We start from the raw sequence: 21,219 nt of genomic DNA, 5'->3' as shown, positions 1-21,219 counted from the left end.
GCAATTAAATTAAATTAGTTAATTTGAGTTTATTCTTATCGAGAAATTTAATATCTTATCACGCGACACAATGTTCATTACCGCTATAAAAAAACAGCTTTCTACATTTATTTGCTTCAATAATAAATATTTTATCGCCTTTGATATGAAAAACTTAAGTTCTTCGCTCCACGAAGAAAGACGTATTTAATAAGCGCCAATGGCGTTCTTTTAACGAGAATTACGACGGTATATTTACTCGTCTCGCGAGACTAATAATACGGAATTGCCGTATTATAAGTTCTTCCAGAGGTTCGGGTAGACATTTCTCCGACGTTAAATTCTCGATTGTCGTTCAACGGTGTAATACACGGTGACAAGTAGAAGGTCATGCCGACTCTGGGACAGCGTGGAAAAAAGAAGATCGACCGGCGCGGCGCCTTTGAAGAAAACGCGACTAATTACAGGGCTGATGAAGGGTTAATGAGCGGGTTCTTGTTTTCTCGGGGTACACGATGAAACAAGGAGCGCAATTTCCCGCGCAAACACAAGAGACCGTTGGAAAAGTGGATACTAAATAAATATATTTCATCATCATATTTCTCATGTCAGAGCTGTGAAGTAGCTTCTTAGATTTCTCTCTAAACAAAACAATATAGCAACATTTTGTATGGAGATCATTTATCATTACATATAAATTGAATAGAAATTTCAATTTATTATTAACAAATTAATTGAGTATTATAAACTTTACGAAAACTTTTTCCAAAATTTCGGAAATTCTTATAAAGTATAATCGCAACTTTTAGATTGTTTTTTACCAGATTCTACTGATATAAAATCATCTTTTAAATATATTAATCTTCTGCGTAAACACGTACTTTTGGAAATAAAACAAAGAGTTTGTGAAAGGCCTGACGTACTGAAATTACGTAGTTCTAACAGCGCCTTCGTCCTTCGTGGCGCAATATAAAAAATGATAATAGCACTCTGGACATATTGTAGCTACTGTTCACTTTGCGGCGAATCACATATTGTTTTGACGCGAAGTTATGTGAAACACATTGTGTTCACAGTGGTCCCCGGCGTGACGTACCTTTAACCGTGCCTGACCTGCTTTTTTTCGAATTTACGATCGTTCTTTCAACAGAGAAAAATATTCCGCGACGGAACTTGTGAAAAATCAGGTGTTTTGTCCTTCGATTCAGTCCCGAAAAGACGACGTGAAATTTACAATGTGAAAATCATCGCGATATTTCAAAGATATTTGTTAGATCCTAAATTAATTTAGCAAATAGGCATCTATAGTTACAAAATTCTGATATTAGACATCAATAAGTCAGAAGATATTTTGAGAATATTATAGGCTACAATTATCTGACTTCAAGTTAAGAGACGTTAATAGTATTTTTTTTATGTAGAATGCTCAATTTCCCTTGTGTTAAATTTTAATCACAGACTTCGATTAATTTAACGATTTCTTTGTGACAACAATATCAAGATCGTTTTCGAAATACACAAATGTTTGACGATAATGTTCATTAGCCTAATTATATTCGTGTATCAATTATATTCATATCGATATATAGAGGGAGGAGAGGGAGGGATTAATAATTTTGAATTCTAAATTCTTTCTTTCTTTGATTCTTAGATCATTCTCTCCATACAAAATGTTGCTATATTGTTTTGTTTAGAGAGAAATCTTAGAACCTACTTCACAGCTTTGACATGAGAATTCGACATGAGCTCTCTCTTCTCTCTCTCTCTCTCTCTCTCTCTCTCTCTCTCTGTAAGAACCGTCAATATACTTGTGATTGCCCGTGTCTCTCATCACTGGAGTGTTATTCTACACCAGGATCCTCATGCGATAACATTTGATCGGTCGTAGAGAGAGGCAAAGGGGGGACATCAACAAGGACGTTCAATTCCCGCAAAATTCGCGAGCTTTGCGCCCGTCGCGTATATTTCACGTTCGCATCCCGCCTTGCTGTTCCCGATACTTGTTCCACGGCTTCCAAATTCGCCCACGCCGTGCTCGGGAAACGCGGTGAGAAAGCGCTGAATGCCAAACGGGCTGATATATTTTACTACCGACGCCAAACGGGGCGAAACGTTAAAAGACGAACGCCTGGGATTCTCGTGCGCGAGAATGATTAATCTCGGGATTTCGGTTCTGGATCTTTCGGGATCTTCCGAAAGACAGGGATACAACGGCGTGGCTCATCCGAAATAGTTGCACCAAAGCAGATTGAGAAGTTGCAAGATAAAAACACGACAATTACATTACGGGTGTAATTTCAACAGAGCACCGTGTTTGTACATATAACGACTGACATATGCGCGAAATGATTGGATGCATTATTTATGACATGTGATTTATAAGGTGATGAAATATGCAGTTTATAGAACGGTCCCGATATATTAATCATTTTCACAATGTATCCCAATATATCAAACATGGTTTAAACTAAGCGGAAAGCTGTGCATGAAAGCATAACAATTGCATTATGTCGGGCATCAGAAATAATTTGCCAAAATCAATAATGATTTATGTAATAGTCATATAGACTAAATAGACAAAACTAATTTTGAGAGAGAGAATTAGACTTGTATATAATCAATGTTTAAAATACATGTTCATTATAACAAGTTTCGATTTTTATTAAATAATCTGATTAATTAACCCCGTCGGAAAAACTAAAGTAAATAAATAAATATATCTATTTATTAATTAACTTGATTGTTTAATAAGATACACAATATATATAATAGAAAAAGAAAGATGCACGAAATAGTAAGAACAAAATTCAAAAATTATAAATCAGTCTTCAAAATTCCGAAGAATTTTGCAATTTCGCGCCACGAATTCCTGTCTATTTATATCGGCTCGTCTTTTGCATTCTTCTGATTTTGCGGTTTGCGAGAGCGAGTTGCGTGGTTGCCTGCTAAAACAATTACGACGCTGAAATGGCAGCGCTAATTATTATCGTTAAGACTTTACGTCGTTCCGGCGGATTATTATGCGCGTCGCGTGTCGCCGAATTGCCTCGGATTACCGTATCCGGTTCACTCGGTACCGCCCGGTACCGCTCTCTTCGCGCGAGTGTGCCCGCGTCAAGTTATTAATGAAATTAGTATCCACGAGCACGAGCGTATACATGTATGCCGAGACGAAAACGCGCAATGCGAATCGTATCTCCTTGCGAATATGTTGGGTCTTGTAAATAAAGCGGGGCGAATGTCCTTAGTTGGCGCGAACGTTTGTCTCAGCTCTTGTTCCTCGTCGGGGCGTTGAGTCACGCCTGTCACCCCGTCGCTCGCGGAACGGATGACTACCACGGGCTATCTTGATCTCACAGAAAATTACTTTGAAACTTTGTTTCCTTTATTGTCGAAGGAATATAAGAGGGCACGATTTAAACGACGATTTATATATTTTTCAAAAGCTCATTGAACCAGATTTCTAAAATAAATAAGTTTTAGCGCTATTTTTTTATTTACTTATCGAGAGCATTCATATATTTGTCGTGCCTTTTACTTTGATCGACAAAGGCGAAGGCATTCGCTCTTTATTCCGCTCGCGTTTTCTCGTCATTTAGTCGCGGTTTGTCGACAGGAAGAGAAACGTCAAGAGAGAGACTGCAAAACTTCGCCAGAAAGTAAGAATTTCAAGACGGGATTAAATGGCTTCCTTCATTTGCCGCATGAGCATTTCTCATCGGAAACGCGCTTTTCGTCCGCGTAAAGTCTAGGGAAGTTGTCCCGCAGAATATGTCGGTGAAAATCTAATCCTGATCCCGGAATTAAGAGCGAAGTTTATATAGACGGTAAAGTTTCGCGATAAGAGAAAGCTGAGGGAAATAGTTGGTCCTTCGACAACCGGCGCTTTGTAATTTCGGACACCCCGAGGGTTGTGCGGATTCAATTCGACCCTGCGGCTAAATCTTATCGCAAAGGATATTATGCGCCCCCCGATGTTGTTTGAAAATGCATATCACGTACTCGGAAAAACGTATAAAGTTCTTATCTTGGAGAAATCATTTAAAATCGCGAAGATAGTCCTTATATCAATCTATATATCGAGTTTTATCGTCCCAATTTATATTCTTCCCATTTTTCTCGCCAATTAAATCGTACAGAGGAAAGGTATCTCTCACAAAAAAAAACATTTATCTTATAGAAATTTTTAAAGCTGCAAAAGTAATCTTTATTAATTTACATAAAATTATTTATGTTATATTAATTTATATTTTTCTATGTTTACTTTTTAATCCAATTCATTAGAGGAAAGCAAGATATATTGAGACTTGAAATTATTATTCTAGTTTTGATATTGAAACTATTATTTCAGATAATAAGTAAAAGAAAATACGACCGTACGTGAGACACAATGAAATTAAAGGGAAACGCCGTTAATCGGCCAGGACTTGATTGTCTAATAATATTATCTGACAAGTGAATTTTACGTACAATTTTTCGCCTTGGCAAACCACGCGTCGTTACTTTTGAACATAACGCAGTGTTGACCAAAACTAGAACAGCACTCAAGATTCGAGACTGCATTATGTCCGAAAGTAACGGCATGTGGTTTGCCAAGGCGAAGAATGTATCTACGTAAAATTCATTCAAATAATATTAGCAATCAAGATCCAGACGGATTAACGGCGTTTCCCTTGAATTTGATTGTTTTCCCTATTATTTTAGCTTTTACCGATTTTATAATACTGCGTTGTTATTTATTATTTATGAAATTGGTTTGCAAAAATTGTTTCGCAAATATTTAACGCATGTTAACTTCCGGCTGATGCAAATGTTTCACGTATATATTCCGTCGAAGAATTAAGAAAGAGGAGAAGGAGGATGATATTGCTTATGTCTGGAGCTGCAATAAGTGGCACGTGCGAGGGCAGCCGTCCGTGAATTTCGCTGCTCCTGTACGTGCCCACGAATTCTAAGCATGTGCACGTATATCAAAGAGACATATACACTCTGAATACACTATATTGGTTTCGTCGCCCCGGCTTATTATTTGTACTTTTATGTCATATAAAGGTAGCGCGAACTTATTGCGGTATCGGCCCGATCGCCCTCTTTTCCTGCTCCTTTGTCATGACTTATTGGCGAATTCTAAAAAGAAGTTTTAATAAAACGGAGGTAAAATCTGGGAAATGTTAGTTCTATCGGGGAAGCTCGCCGACAAGCTGCTCGATACTTCACGTTTAATCCGGCTCGTGTTTCATTTTGGGCTGTCAACGTTTTTTGCTATGTTTCCAATTTCGAAATTTGACGATCACAGACGACATTCTTGCACAATAAAATAGTAGGCTGTTTCTTTAATTTCTCTTATCAGTTTATTATTACAATTTTGCAATTGTTTTATCAGCTCTGTATAATTTATATACCCGAAGTAAATTAAATTAAAAATAAAATGCACGATACACGCGTGCGAAGTAAAAATTTTTTCGCGAGGTGTATTATTTTTCCATAAAAATCCATCACCGTGCAACATTATTTTAGCGAAATAATCGGGATTTATGACGATGCTGAGCTCTACTCATACTACTCACCCGTCGATAAATGGCCGTATTGAAAATTACCAATGTGATGAACGGGAACATGTAGTACACGAAGAAGTACATCCAATTGATGTACAGGGTGACATAATGCTCGTTGCTCCTCAATTCGGTTGGTTTAACGCAGTACACCGTGACATTATACTTCCAGTGCCTCTCGTTGAACACTTCGATTTCCCAGAATCTAAGTAAATTCAAAAATTAATTTCTCTATTAATTTGCACAATAATTCCAGTCTTTCAAATACTTCTTTCATCTTACTTCTCGCTACGAATATTTTATATCGTTTCGAACAACACGAACAGATCAAAGATTAACCACAATTATTTTAATTAAAGCTTTTTCTTTTTCTATTATATACTAATCTTATATTCTTATCTTATCTAACGACTATAGATTGAGAGAAGGCACGATTAATGTTAGATCGATTACTCACTTAGGTAGATTGTAAATAACGGCGACGGTGACTATGACCAGCACCGCCACTTGTGCCCGTCCGTAAGTGCAGAAGGATCTGGCTTTTAGCGGATGACAGACCGCGATGTATCTTTCTAAAGTCACCGTTAACGTCAGATACACCGTCACAAATTGCGCTATGCAAGACAGCGGATACAGGTACTTGATGGTCTTCGGATAGACGATGAACTTATAGTCGAATAGCGCGCCCGTGTACGTGTAGATTGCCGGTAATCCATAGATTAATACCTATAAATGCATAATTTATAGATACGATAAGGATAAAGGGGCTTCTTATGTAATATACTTAATTTTCTTTTCTGTCATGGGCATTCGTTCACATTCGGCTTTTGCAATTTTTAATAAACAATAAAATATAAATTAATAAAATAAATTTGCTCTTATAATTAAGTACAAAGTAAATTTTTTCGTTGTTTATTGGTGTCTTAATTTGTGAGGTATTAAACATATCTCTACAGTTTAATAAAAAAATCTTATCAATATATTTTGTCAAAGAATATTTTGTTTTAATTATTTTACTTTTTGCAAATATTATTTTTAGAACACGTTTCCATAAAAAAATGTGCAATTTTTCTAACTATTATTTATTATAAATTGCAATTATTTATAGACGTGTAGCGGTTTACGCTCGCGGCATTTGATTGATGAATATCTAAATAGTTCGTTAGTAAGGGAGAGTGCGAAGTCAAGGGAGTTTGCTTCGAATAATTAATTAATAACCAGGTTGGTTTGTGTAATGTGGCCTCGAGAGGGTTGACAGGATCTTGCGTACGAACATTCCACTCCCCCTGGCTCATCTCTTTTATACCGGAAGATCCTGTTTACCGTCACAGCGTCAGTCTTGACTTTATCCGCGAAAATGTGAAACCGCGGTAACACGTGGTGACTTATTTACATAAGCTCGACATGTGATCCATATTATTTTACGACATCCTGGCAGGCCATGCATTTTTGATGACAGTAATTCTTTTTCTTTGCAGCGCGAATTTATATTGACAAGGATTGTGTTAGGGGGATGATATGTGAAATTACCCTATATAAAGAAGAATAAGACTTGATACGTGACATCTGCTCTTTTTGTTATATCTTCTATTACTGCGCGAAACTAGAATTTTTAATAGAAATTATTTTCAATCTCAACGTAAAATATTAAAAAAATAAACCTTTTCCACGAATTTGGTTTACTTTGTCTTATAAATTTTTTTTCAAAATTTAATGCATATTTCATATAACTTTTTTAAATACATATGAATTTGATCATAATTAAATACACCATAATTTATTCAGTTTATTTTTACTGACTGGAGACTGAATATACGCAATTTTTCTGGAAGAAAATTTTAAAATTAAAATATTTAAATTTCATAATGCAAATTACAAAATGTGCTACCAATATTTCTTCAACGTTTCTCATCAACAAGTTTCCTTCTTTATGTTCCTTTTTTATTTATATAAAAAATTTGGAATCATATAAACGTATGTAAAAATGTGAGAGTGGAGATAAAGATATAAATTACATGTTTAGAGAGAAATAGCTGAAATTATATGAGATAAACCGGTACGTGCTACTGGGCTGTATTAAAGAGAATTTATTTTAATGAAAAGCTCGGCTATGTCGGAAATTTACGACTGTGAAAAACACGGGATTAAAGGCAAAATTAAAACGAGAGGTCTGCAGCTGATTTCTACGACGAAGGTATTATGACCTGTGGTGGGTATGTTTTATGAAAATTGAATTTCGATATTTAACACTTGTTATCAAACGTCATTAATCTTTTCGGATCCTTAATTACTTCGTTTTGCACGGCGAAAATTAATTAATTGTCAAATTCAGTATAACGAAGGCAAATACGCGAGAATTTCGCATTTTTAATTAGCGAAAGAAACTGGTATAATACAAAGAATATTTAGAATAATAAAAGAGTATACTCTTTGTCGTGTGCAAAACAATAATTGAATTTACGAGATTAAATTTCTTAACAATGAGATTTAATAATAAACAAATCAATTTTGCTGCCAATATAAAGCTGAACATTGCGCTTTCTTAATCTCTATATTAGATTAATTTACTCAGAAGTCTTATTATATTTTCTGGCTTGATATTTTAAGTTTAAAGAAATTTATACTACTATTTTCATCAAATTCCAAATTTTTTTATATTTAACATTAAATATAAAAAGCGACTCTCGAATTAAAACTCCATTAAACCAAGATCTGTCTAAAATTAAATAAAGAATAAAGTTTTGCAATATATCTGCAAAGCTTCATGAAAGACCATTTCATATTTCAAAACTACTAATATGTTATTAACTAATATATTAGCTTTGAAATAGATTTGATAAACGGCGCTTTTCTGCATTTTGTCATCGCGCGTTTGCAGGATGATTCTCTGAAATATCCCGTATATTCGGCATAGAGGATTAAACATGTAGTGCCTGAAACGTTAACTCGTATCACTTTCGACATGAGCGAGCTCGGTTGTTTCGAGAGCTATTGTTAATAAAAGATAACGGTAACAAGGCGTCGCGATAAGCCCTTCGAAATGCGACTCGATGGGTAGAGATGCGAATGATGCAACGATGCGAATAATGCATGTTCTTTTTTTCTTAAATTTTATCTGGTGCGCATGATTGATTGGCAGCGGCCAGACGCGACGACGGTAAACGCTGGGTCATTCGATGGCAATTACGAGGCGTTCCACGATCCTATTGAAAATCGTTTTCTGGTCATGTGTGCCAATTAAACATTGATTTTCCGTTCTGCGGGTCGCGATTCGTCACACGTTGCATCAATTGGAATCGTGAAGAGAAAAGTTACGTTTTTTGAGGAGACGTCTTTAAGTTTTACAAATAAATCTCATAAAATATACGAAGGGTGGGAAATATTTGCATATATATTATGCTTAATTGAATTTTATAAATAAATCGTGCGGAGGCATACATGAAATATTCATCGTATCGTTGACCGTAATATATAAGTAACCCTATTCTGATATTACATCACGAATGAAAGGTATTTTAATTTGGTTCGTTATCTCTTTAAAAAATATGAGCAATACATTTTAGATAAATATAATTCAAAAATTTTTAGGCTAATATGTAAATTAATAATATCCGATATATAAATGATATAAATTAATTTGATAAAATCCGTTGTTCTGTTTAATAAAATGTCCTTTAAAAGCCTTTAAAGCGAAAATTTTAATTTTGGTACAATAAAAAACTCTTTCATGTTATTTCTTCATAATAAGGGCAAAAAGTAACTCGACCAGCCCACTAAAGTAGCTGTTAACTTTGACCGTTTCTTTTACATTAAACGTGCAATATTCCGCAGCATTTTACGATCCCGCACGATAATTCTACCGTATAAAATAAAATTTAATTTCGACGTTAATGTGAATTCATAAAAATGTTCACGAAGTTAAACGAGGTATCAGCATGTTTTCCTTTACGTAATTTCTAATTTTTTTCAAGTGCTAAGAAATAAAGCATGCCATAAGCAAAGTACAATTTTTCGCGTACATTAATCATTCTAGTTCTTTGAAGATTATATTTCCTGACTTTTAAAAAGTGCGCTTTTTACGCTTTTACATAATTTTTCTTTCCCTAAAATTTAAATGTATTTATTTCTTTGGTGTAGAAAGTGCATGATGTATAAGTATAAGAGAGACGCACTTACCGCAATGATGATCAGTACCGTGTCACATCTGGCCAGTCCAATCAGTAGATAATTGATGGACGACTTCATCTGCGGCCGCGACAGGATGATCATCGAGATCGCGTTGCCAAAAATCCCAAAGAGGCCGATCAGGTTGGCGAATATGCCATAAATAACGAAGACGGCCAGGCCGTTGGTATTGACCGGCAGCATACATTCGAACTGCTGCTCGTCGTTACCGCTGTTATTGGTGTTGCTGAAGTTTTGCGTGAATACACCAACATCGTAATAATCGTGAGCGACCGTCGTCGTCATCGAGCTTATTTCCATCGTTCAACAATTTTCTATCACTTTGTACTGCCCCTTTGATCCCGCCTCTTCACGTTACCATCTTCACCTTCGCGAGCTCCTTGTTCCTTCTGCCTATCCTTTTCTTTTGCTTATCTTCAATTCTGGTCGAATCTTCGCACTCTTCGAGTTCAACTGCTAATCATTCATGTAATTTTTGGTTTGATTATATTATTCTTTACCGTGTTGGCGCAAGCTAATGTGATCCTTAAATATTGTCGTTTCTGTCATTTTTATATTTAATAGGTGCCATTATTAAAAATATTAATAAACTAATGGATTAAAAATTATTCGATAAATACGATATTTACGATTTGTAGAGTTAAAAGCAAATATATGTTTTAGACTTTTAACATTATAGGATTTTTGAGATTAAAAGAAGGAAACGGGTACGATTCAACGTTACGCTAACATACTATATCATTCGTCTCGCGTACATTACTTGACTTTTAAGATTCAAGACGTAATTCTGTTTCCGTGTACATGTAAGAGCTTCGTCACTTATGTATATCCGTTAACGTTCTTTCCGATTGATTGCATTTTTGTTAGAAAAAAGTCGGGGAAAATGTTTCGTTCGTCTCATCAGTCAAGCGATTCGAGAGAGTCTAAAAGCTTAAGATCGCTAAAGTTTCTTTTATGAAAAGACGTAAGATCACAAAAATTTATCAAAAAGAAAAAGAAAGAACTATTAGCTTTTACCTTTGTCATCAAATATCGACTTGACGGCTCGAGCTCGCGTTGCTTTTCGGAAGAGTTTTAAGCGAGCCCGGGTACCATAACATTCCTCGTCGTTCCTCTGCCCGATTTACCTTGCTCTGTATATTATCCTCGATCGTGTTTCGTGAAGAGAATCGGATCAGCTTTGTCGTCTCCGTATAGAGAGTTTCGCGTAGAGGCTTTTACGATGTATCGCTGTTTTACGACGAACTGCGAACCGCTTTGCCATCCGAATCCTCCGTCGCAGTAACTTGAAAGGCGGTAATCCGCGAACTGAAAGGGAGAAAATATTGTTAGATTTTTAAAAAAGCAGTTTAAATGCGTTTTCTACGAGTTAAATGAGATAGATATTTAAAGATTTAAATTAAATCGCCGCTAGAATAACTAAGAAATACAGCACCGGTCAAAAGTATAATTGCATCGCTTATGGGAAGGGAAGTCGTTACTTTAATGAAGAATTATAATGAACTTATATAACAATAAAAAATATAAAATTTTATTTTAGTACTGTTATTTTATGCTTTGATAGGGATACTTTGAGAAAGAAACGATGATTTAATTGCGTTGTTTCTCATTATCGTCAACGATAATATGAAACAACAAAATCAAAGCATAAAATAACGGTACTAAAATAAAATTTTCCAACATTTATGTAGAGGAACGGGGGGTAGCCCCGAACAGTGTGTAGCCCCGGACATTATTGAAATTCAAGCATTATACCTCGTGCCCTGTGGCCATTGTTTAAACATTCTAATATGCCCTTCTGGCGTATCTCGACATATGCAGAATGTTCAAACAATGACAATAGACACGCGGTATAGTTGAATTTTAATAATGTCCGGGGCTACCCCCCGTTCCCCTACGTCTTTCTTTATTAAAGTAACGACTTTCCTTTCCATAAGCGATGCAATATTTTTGACCGATACTGTATATGTACCTAATATCGTGGAATCATGAGCAAGGATTATGGTAATGTAAGTAACCATGAGATTTATCGATTTTCAATATTATTCTATTTTACATGTCGAGGAGTTCCAAGTTCCTTATTCTCTTCTTATCATTTCGAGCGTTCTTCATTAATCGTTGCAACTTAAAGTTTCATTTCAACGAGTGTGAATTCATCGTTGTTACCGAGCAGAATAATAGACATACTGCGTAGTTACATTATTATTAATCGTTTACCGCAGCGTTTCGTAGGTAGGTACATCCGAGCTTTCGGGTAGGTACAGACTTGTTTGCAAACAGACATGGTCGTGTTTATCCAGTTATGTAAATAGGACATGTTATAGGAAGTCGGCACAGTATAACGTCGAAGCTTTCTCACGTTTCAGCGTGTATTGGAAATCTCGACCGAGTAAGTCGCGTGAGTTCGTCAATTTAAAACCGAGAAAACGTATATTTTACACGACGGGATATTGGCGAGGATAATAGCAATTGGATTCGCCGATCGAGCTAATTGTTCTTCGTTCGGGAGATCTCCCAGACTTCGCGATTAATTAGATCAGTCAAAATCGGTACAAAAATATGCTTATTTAAGAGAAGAAGACGTAAGCTAACAATAAGTTATATCAATTTAGAGGAAACACTAATTCGATCAAGACTAGATTTTGGTAGCCTAATAATATATGCGTAAAATTCTTCGCCTTAGCGAATGTACGCAAATATTATTGAGCTATACCAAAGTCCAGTCCTGACCGAATTGGCGTTTCCTTTAAATCTAAATTGATTGTAATATCATAGCGGCCGTGTTTCACTTATTATTATTGTTATATTGTTTCTGCTTTTGATGTTATAATTATTTACGAATTCACTGGTGTCTCGTTTCAGGACTTTCAAAACTGCCTCCTGACCAAAAGGTAAATATATTAAACATGGCATTAGTGAACAGTTTAAGTAAATTACTTCGGCGTCGATTAAAGTATATAATTACAAAAAATATTTTTCTGCCTTATACTCGCTTATTATAAAACTCGCAGTTATATTCTAGTAAATACATTCGGAGATTATGACGGAAATAAAAGTAGATAAAGCCGTTTACGGGCGGATCGTTCAAATAATCGTCGTGTAAATAGAAACCGATTCTTTTTTCTGAGCCCAGCGATCGTAACGCGGTCACATAACGCGGGTTAGTGACGTAATTACATGCTCTTTTCTACATGTTCTGCATTAATTTATCAGATTGTACATTTCATAATCTCTGGGATAAAATCGCCGGGCGAGAATCTTATTTACGACGATCGTGACGGATTCGATAAGGGTACGATTACGTGGTTTGTGACGCGTACATTTACGTTTGCATATGTGCATCGCAGGCACACACGTATGCGTATAATATAAGGACACAAAGGGCGCATCTTGCGCACAATACCGATTGGTATGGTTCTGCACGGCAGCACGGCTGCTGATTTCATCGACGACGACGTTCACGTCCGTTCGAAGCGATCTCCTACGACATGTGTGCGCGACGCATCTGCTCTGCATATCGGCAATTGTGGTATACCTATCTCCGATTTCCGCATCACCAATCGTGCGCGCGGTTACGGTTTTCCGCGTTTCCGATCATCTCCGTTTCAATTTGCAACAATGTCCGCCGCCGTTTGCATCGCATGCAGGTTAACGGCTGTAATCATCTTTGCAATCCCTGCATCTAGTTTAAGCGCTAGTAAAGGCTTCTCCTTTAATAGTATATCGATATTGTTATTTCTTATTTAATTTCTGTTCGGTTCTGTTTAAAATTTCTGTAAATTTTGTTTAAAATCTTGTTTTCTTATTTAATTAGTAATAATAATAATAATAATAATTTTATTAAATGCAAAATATTTAATTATAGAAAAAAAACAGTAAAAACTATTAAACGCGGTAGTAAAATTTATTACGAGGTGCAGGTGAAATGTTGATTCAATCTCTAACCTGAGTAAATAATTAATATGTACATATTGTATAAGTATATATTAACAAATATCTATACAAATGCACCATTAATAGCATATAAATAGCACGAAGCAGCTTACAAGCATGTGTATTTCTGATTTATTTCTAGTGTTCAATATTTATTTAAGGCAATATTTTTCATATTATCTTACATAATATATGAGGGATTTTTTATAATTTTTAAATTAATCTAATTGTAAGAAAATTTTCATACGAAACTTTGATTTTTTATATATTAGTTATAATATATTAGTTCCACGAGAAAAGGATTTTTTCCTCATAAAAATAGATGAAAATCTGACACGTGTGCAATCGTTACACAATCCGCTTACTCTGGAAAATCCCTTAAATGTCTTTTGACATTTGGAACAAATTGGAAGCGCGGAGATCAATCTTGTAGATATTCCCTATACTACACGGATGTTTCTCGCCTCTTCGACGTTCAGATCACGCCGACTCCGGGATTCACCGTGGGGGTCCAAATAAATACTCAATTGTAAATTACTCTGTGCCGCCGCTATTCGCGCGCGTGTCACTTAAATGACTTAAAGACAAAAACCAATTTGCTCCGGCTGATCTATTCCCGCCGGGTGGTCGACGAAATGCCCGTCGATCAATTTATTTTTAAACGCTTCTTCCCCGTACATACGTGAACGCGAAAAAGTTTTGCGAGTCGGTGTTTCTCGTACATCGGGGAGGGGAGGGGTGGGGAATCGGACGAATATCTTCTCTGCTTTTCGGTCTTGGCACGTGTCGACGTCTAGGAACGCCGAGATGGCTGGCCACCTCTTTGATAATGTTGCGTAATAGCGATATTTGCGCGCGTCCGAACAGAAACGTCCGACGGTACGTATTCGCACTTCGCACACGGGACATGCGGGATACGCGCATGCTACAATTAATTCGCAGTAATCGAGTGTCCGTTGCACCGCGCGTGCAATTAGCGTGCCTGAATTCGCAACGTACGTGCGAATGTTGATTTACACTCAATTTACAGAAAAAGGAGCGGCTCTATTAAATATATCGTGGCTATTAAACAAATACACGGTATCGTTATTTCATAGTTGTGTTGCGTACAATATTCTTCTTACGTTCGTGAAAATTAAATGTTTTATTATTTATAGATTTGTTATGTTGAAGTATATCGGATATATTTCTCATATTTTGCGTGCATGCACACACGCGAGGAGAGAATAACGTTCGGGATCACCCTGATCTCCGAAATTTGTCCCTTCAGTCTAATGGCACGCGCGTGTCATGCCTTATTTCTTATGCAAAATATGTTACACATCCCTTCTCCTCGACCGAGAAACCGGGAAGCAAAAAAACACAATATTTCTTCGCTCCATATAGAAGCTGTATTCAGACCGGGCTCTTCTTCCATTGTGGCGAGCCCGTTCAAGTAACTGCTTAGGTCACATTTTTACCCTCGAATTTTTTTATCTTGTTTTCCTTGAACTGTATTGCGTTATTGTCGGAAATAGCATTTTGCCTTTTTGTGAAGCCACTCTTTCTCGAACGAAACGTACTTTACGTGATAGTATTGGAACGATGATTTATATGTGTAGCAAAAACCGAAATGATATTTCTGTATGATAAAACTTTTAGATTACACCCCTTTCTCTCGAAATCGGAAAATTTGATATAGCTTTATTCCAGCATTTTTATACAGTTCCGTATCTCGAGTATTTTTAAGAAGTTAAAGTGCTCTCCCTCTGCAAATTTGCCCCTTCATCCCTTATTCCGAAATAAAATTATCCGACCAAGAGTGAAGTCGCATTGCAAAACGGAAGTCAATTGCATAAACGATAACAAAATTTTCTTCTAGAACGAAACTTATCTCTGGAAAGGATAATAAAATTTACACCCCCTAGAGAGAAAGAAATTGTTAACTTTATTATGCAAATACCCCGCGTGTCGCGCGGAGCAATTTCGTTAATTAATTTCCTCTCAATTTTGTCAGTTCTGAAAATATTACTGTCGTAATTATATATATTACGAAAGCATTAAAATATTTGTTTTGAAATTAATTTCCCTTATAGACAGATAAAGCTGTGAGAATAAGAGCTAAGATACGCGATAGCGTGCCTGGAATGCATTCAGAGGCTGATTTACGGGAAGCACAAGTTAACGCGAAATATATCCGACCGCAATTTGCGGCTAGCAAGAGATGCATTTTTGTTTCGGCTACGTCGCAAATTAATTCGAAGCTTTATTATTGCAGTAGCATATCCTTCTCTTCCCCCTTTCGCTTCGTTAAGCACGAGCTCTACGTTCGCGGCTGGCGATCGCGAATTTTTCGGACGAGAAAATATGTCTCGGAGAACAATGACCGACGATATATTCTTTCTTTTATTTTTATCATGCAACGTAATGGACTATTTCTCGTCTTTTTTATTTCAATTAAAACTACAGATCTCCTCGAAACGTCAAAGAGTGTAAGAACAGTCGTTAATTTAATTTTTCATTTTAGCTCTCCTTTTATTAGAGAAAAGTAATCGGCTTTAAAAAAAAGCTTCGCCTCATTTTTTAATCGTTCCTACCTTCCCTTTTATTTATTGCGTCTATATCCGCCGCGTTAGCGTTAACAAGAAATACGGAATCACCGGGGGCTAAGCGGATTGTTCACGAACAAAAGCTCCGCTTGTACCTTCGTCAGACACGCGTCGATAAATCTTTTTTCGCGAGTTTATTCCGGGCGCTGTGTACACGTACGTGACATTGCCGTAGGTGTTGCAGCGAAGACGGCATAGTCAGCTCTCGCAGAGAGTTCGACCGCGCAGAGGACCGAAGAATAGTATTTATATCGATGTACGAAACGATAGTCTAGATATATATAGAATACGCGAAAATCACACTGCGGTAACGCATGTATTAATTGCAGTTACCAGAAGCTAAAAAAAAAATCGCCGTTGTTTCGCTGTCGAGACATTAATAATTCCCGACCTGTGTAAGTTATGGAATATTAATCTTCGAATGAGCAAAGAATTCTTTTCGCTTTATATTGGAATTCGAATTATTCACATTATCGCCAATGAGTATATTTCAACAGCTACTTGTCAGGAAAATAAAGAAACTATATTTAAATCTTTCAAAGCTAAGTCCCTCTTGGATATTCTTGAAATTGAGCAGCTGGTTTTAAAATCGAGAGAAATGTATTTTCGAAAAGCTGCGGAAAGTATCGTAAATATTGAAAAGTTTCAATTCAATTTAATTGAGAGGCTTAATTAAATCGATCGCGATGCTCCTCTACAAATGCGATGTTATACGTTATCTTGTTTAAAGTGTTAAGTCAACGGAACGTCGGAGTCTTAAAGATTGGCACGTACAGGATCGCTGAAACTTTTATTTACCAAATGGGTCGCGGCAGTGTTACGCTTAGTTTCGTTGCCCCCGCAAAGTGGAGCGGTCAGGAAATGAGATGGGATTAGTGTCAGTTGTAGGTATAATAACGTTGAAGCGTGAACGGAGCAGCTGGTACCAGCATCGTTTCCACTGCGGACATTACGGAAGAAAGCGCAAGGCTCTCCTAGTCTGAATCCTGTTCTGCTTCGCGTATTTGCATAATTACGTGACTCCGTTTGTTGTGAGCCTGCACCCGAACGGCATCAATCTTGCTGTCGAGGCTACGATATCGTCCCTGAAATGGGATCGTATTTCTGCGCCTCGTTATTTGGGACGAGCAGGGAGATCCTCTAAAGTCTAAAGAATAGCAGTTTTGAACAATGACGTGGAAATATAACAAACAGGGAAAAGAACTGCTCGTAACTTTCACATAACAAATCAATAAAACGTTATTACCTATTTTTCACATGATTTCTGCTACCGCGATGCGAAATAATGTGGAAAAAATTTACTGTAAGAGTAATAGGATGAACGTATCCACGCAGATACACTCTAACCATTTGCACGGTCGTTAATCCTCGATTAGTCGCGCGAGAGGCAACCCAGCCGGACGCTAATTATACGCGATATAATTTGCTGACCAAGCAATCTTTTCCCGCGAGATCGTTTTAATTCCCTTTTTTTATCTCTTCACTGCTTTATTTCTCCTCTACGCGTCAGTCTATGTAACTACCTTCCGAAAGAATATGCTTTAAATACAACCGTTATCGATTTGCGTATAGGTTTTTATATTTAATGTATTCTCAGTAACATGCATCCTTTTCTATTTTTATGAAGCACAGTTTCCAAAGGAGACAAAAATTATAATATATTTTCCATTCTTTTGTTATTTTTACCATTTTCTGCTGCATATAATCGGTTAAGGGATGATGGATGAATGTTCTTATGACAAAACACATTTCTCGCGATACCAAGCTGTTGACGGTGAAATCACATTTCACCGTCTGTTACAACTGCTGTATAAACCACAGTATAAACCAGACATCTCAATCGCAGTCATAAAAACAGCGGAATTATTTTCGCATTCTATACTTATCGCGCCTCGTCACTCTCGCGAATGACCTATTTTGGTGTGATAGTAGGATGATCATTTTTCAAAAGAATCCACGCGTCATTACCTCTCCAGGTACCTTTTTTCGGATTCACTTCTCTAGTGAGAAACCATTCTTTCCTGTTAAAATTATTATTCTGTTGCCGCAAATGTAAAAAATACCTGTTTTTTACATCACCCGATTAATACAGAAGAGCTCGAATATCTTTAATTGAAGAGTGATACAATCTTCAATGATATTAGAACGCGTCATGAACAAAGCGCAGACGAGATACGAATTTCCATCAGTCGCCATGCAGACATTTCGCGGAGGCGTCTCGTCGAGAGCGTCTGGTGCTCGTTTTAATAAGTGTTAAACGCTTTAATACCCGAACAAATGTGTCAACGTAGCCTCGTAAATTCACGTAGAAATTATCGTGGCTATACCGTATTCCAAACTGATCATCACTGCTTTTACAAGAGCCGCATCTGTTGCGAAATTGGCAGGTCGGCCACAAGCGAATCTAAGATTGCGACAGTCCTAGTGAGGGCTGTCCCTGTGAGGGCTGCTTTTATTAATACGTTCTGATCACTCTATTCATACTGAGGCTAATTAAACGAATTCGTTAGGAACTTTGTGATACACGTGGATCATGGATGGATAGTTTGATAAAATCTGTTTCTAGAATTTCTAGCTTTGGACCTGATATTTCGCACAATCAACTAATGGATTGCAACCAACGTATAAATTATAAACAATTTGTAACTATACATTTATGTTATAGAAATATAAAAGAATTTATAAATACATAATATATCATTACGATTTAAATATATTTTTTAATAAAAATAAGTATTTAAATAATTTGGAAAGAATATAAGCTGTTATTTTCGAATTTATGTATCTAGTTTTTGTATAAAGATTGACGAAGAAAACCACAACTTTTACTATATATAAAAAAAGTTATTAAAAGTTTCACGTTAAAATCTACAAAAAGTATTTTATTTTTACAAAATATAGACATTATCTTCGTAAAAAAGTACATCAAGATTTTGAATTTCAAGAGATTCCAGGTTGCAATTTTTGTGAAAAATTATCGAATTTAGTGCACGTAGAGAGAAACGCATGGAATTCCTCTAGTAATATTATTATCGCCGTGCAATGGGAAATTCCTTTTATACGGAAAGGGTACTTTGTATCAGCAGCGTGCGCGTTCACTCTTCGGGATCGATGTTTCGAACTATTGAACTAGAATATTGGCGCCAACTATTGAAAGCTTTCGTTCGAGCGTAACTGTGGTCCGATAATTCAATATTATTATGTTCACAAGAGGTGCCAGCAATATTTGGACAACTTTCGTGGCTTGTGCTAACTTGCCGTTCCGGCAGGAAAATAAATGTACAGGAAAATTCCATTTATCCGTTAAAACTTCAGCTCGACCGATTCAGATTGAAGCTTCGAACGACGACTGTTTTACAATCTTGTCATTTTTTTAAATTAAGCAGTTTTTGTAGATATTACAATAAAAATTAACAATAATTTTTTATAGCAAAACCTGTTTTTCCTTGTCAATCTTTATCCAAATTATTCGATAGATATGCATTAATTATTTGATGTTAAATACAATGCTGAGTTCTAAAGAACGTATTTTCGTAATAATCAAATCCAATTTCTTTGAAAAAAAAGATTATAGGAAGCATGTATTGTATTTTTTTATTTACTAATTCTTAGCAGTTGTATTCTTAATTAATAAGTATAAGTGTAATTTAACAGTATAAAAACTTCAATTAAGGAACCCAGTAGTTCCACGATGTTCATTTGGAGACTGTATATAGATAGGAGCGTAGAGATTGTGTGTGTGTGTGATGATAATTCGCTCTAAGCGTCAAGTGGAAAGGGCCTATCGTCGGCTCGGTAAAATGGTCAGCTGTCGCTTTCGTTACTGCCAACCCTCTAAAAATACGAGTAGCCTCTCTCTCTCTGTCGCGGAGCTCTGAGTCAACTATAGGAACTCCTCGGCTAATTTTAACCCGCCAAACACTGTCCGCCGAGAATGCTGTTCGTCGAGAATCTGCCGCGAACTCCGCGAGACTGCGCGAAGCCTTTGACGCTTCGCGAATGGACACACACACACACACACACTCTCTCGAAAGTTCGTAATTCGCATTGCGCCGTTTCTTTCTTGAAGAAAGCGGCAAGTTTGGTTGTAGCAAATTAAGTTTGAATTAAGCGAGCCGGGATTGGTACAAAACAGGAAGAAAAAGAACAGTGTATTATTTGCTCTTGTATTTACTTAAAACACCGAGGGAACCTTTATCCAATACCTTGACTGGCATTTCAATTGAAGAGTTTCAAGAACGCTTCCAACGCGGCGAAAACATCGCCGGTATAAGCGTATATATAGGCGCGAAGGAATTCTACTTTTCGGAAAAGAAATCTTAATTTAGAGAACTGAATCGTAATTTTTAATTTAAATAAGTTTTTCTCCGCGCAGTCGGCAGTCATGTCACGCGTAGAATAGACCATGCGAGAAATAGAGAAACAAAGTCGGTCTAATCTTGATTAATGTCAATTTTAGTTGTAAACTTTTGTCGGAAGAGAGAGAGAGAGAAAGAGATAGATCACTCGACGAATGCAAAATTAGATTTCTAGAGTTTGATACGAGGATTAAGCGACGAAATTGGAACATGGGGATATTAAATATGGAGAAGAGAAATTAAATAGTCGTCTAATGACTCGATTTACTCCCTACCGTGCGTGCGGTTGCGCTGGCGCGAAATTAATGGGTGAAGAAGAGATTAAGGCTCTTTTTTGATTTCTATCCCGTTAGCGGCGCGAGGGTACCTACAAAGTGTTTGTCCGCGATATAATCTCTTTTTAAGTAGATGAGGTTCGCGTGGTGCCGAGGCCGAGTGTTTGCCGAGTGGAAAATCAAGTGTCTCGGCGCCGCGGAAGAAAGCTATTTCTTAATAAATCGTATAAGAGAGATATAGGTCATACGGAGCAAACACGGAGAATGTCTCGCAATTCTCCTAACAAAGATGAAAGTACGCATTCCACTTTCTATTCCATGCAATTTGAAAACTGTTTGTGGCATTGTT

General features: G+C 36.7%; 1 protein-coding gene across 8 annotated transcripts in view; it reads right to left on the bottom strand.

The window, feature by feature from the left end:
- Positions 1-21,219, bottom strand: part of Fmrfar (FMRFamide Receptor) — a 54,008-nt gene that overhangs the window by 4,707 nt on the left and 28,082 nt on the right. For 7 of the 8 annotated variants that reach the window (XM_071791954.1, XM_071791936.1, XM_071791946.1 and 4 more), the window contains 4 exons: positions 10,734-11,024; positions 9,708-10,172; positions 5,989-6,257; positions 5,547-5,736 (listed from right to left, as the gene is read on the bottom strand). In XM_071791954.1, the coding sequence (XP_071648055.1) occupies positions 5,547-5,736; positions 5,989-6,257; positions 9,708-10,016 (768 nt within the window). In that variant the 5' untranslated portion in view covers positions 10,017-10,172; positions 10,734-11,024. The remainder of the gene's footprint in view (positions 1-5,546; positions 5,737-5,988; positions 6,258-9,707; positions 10,173-10,733; positions 11,025-21,219) is intronic. The other variant, XM_071791972.1, reaches the window with a different exon arrangement.

Source organism: Temnothorax longispinosus, chromosome 1, assembly GCF_030848805.1.
Source record: "Temnothorax longispinosus isolate EJ_2023e chromosome 1, Tlon_JGU_v1, whole genome shotgun sequence".
Lineage (NCBI taxonomy): Eukaryota > Metazoa > Arthropoda > Insecta > Hymenoptera > Formicidae > Temnothorax > Temnothorax longispinosus.
The sequence above is the reverse complement of the archived record's forward strand: the minus strand, read 5'-3'. Positions and strand labels throughout refer to the sequence as shown.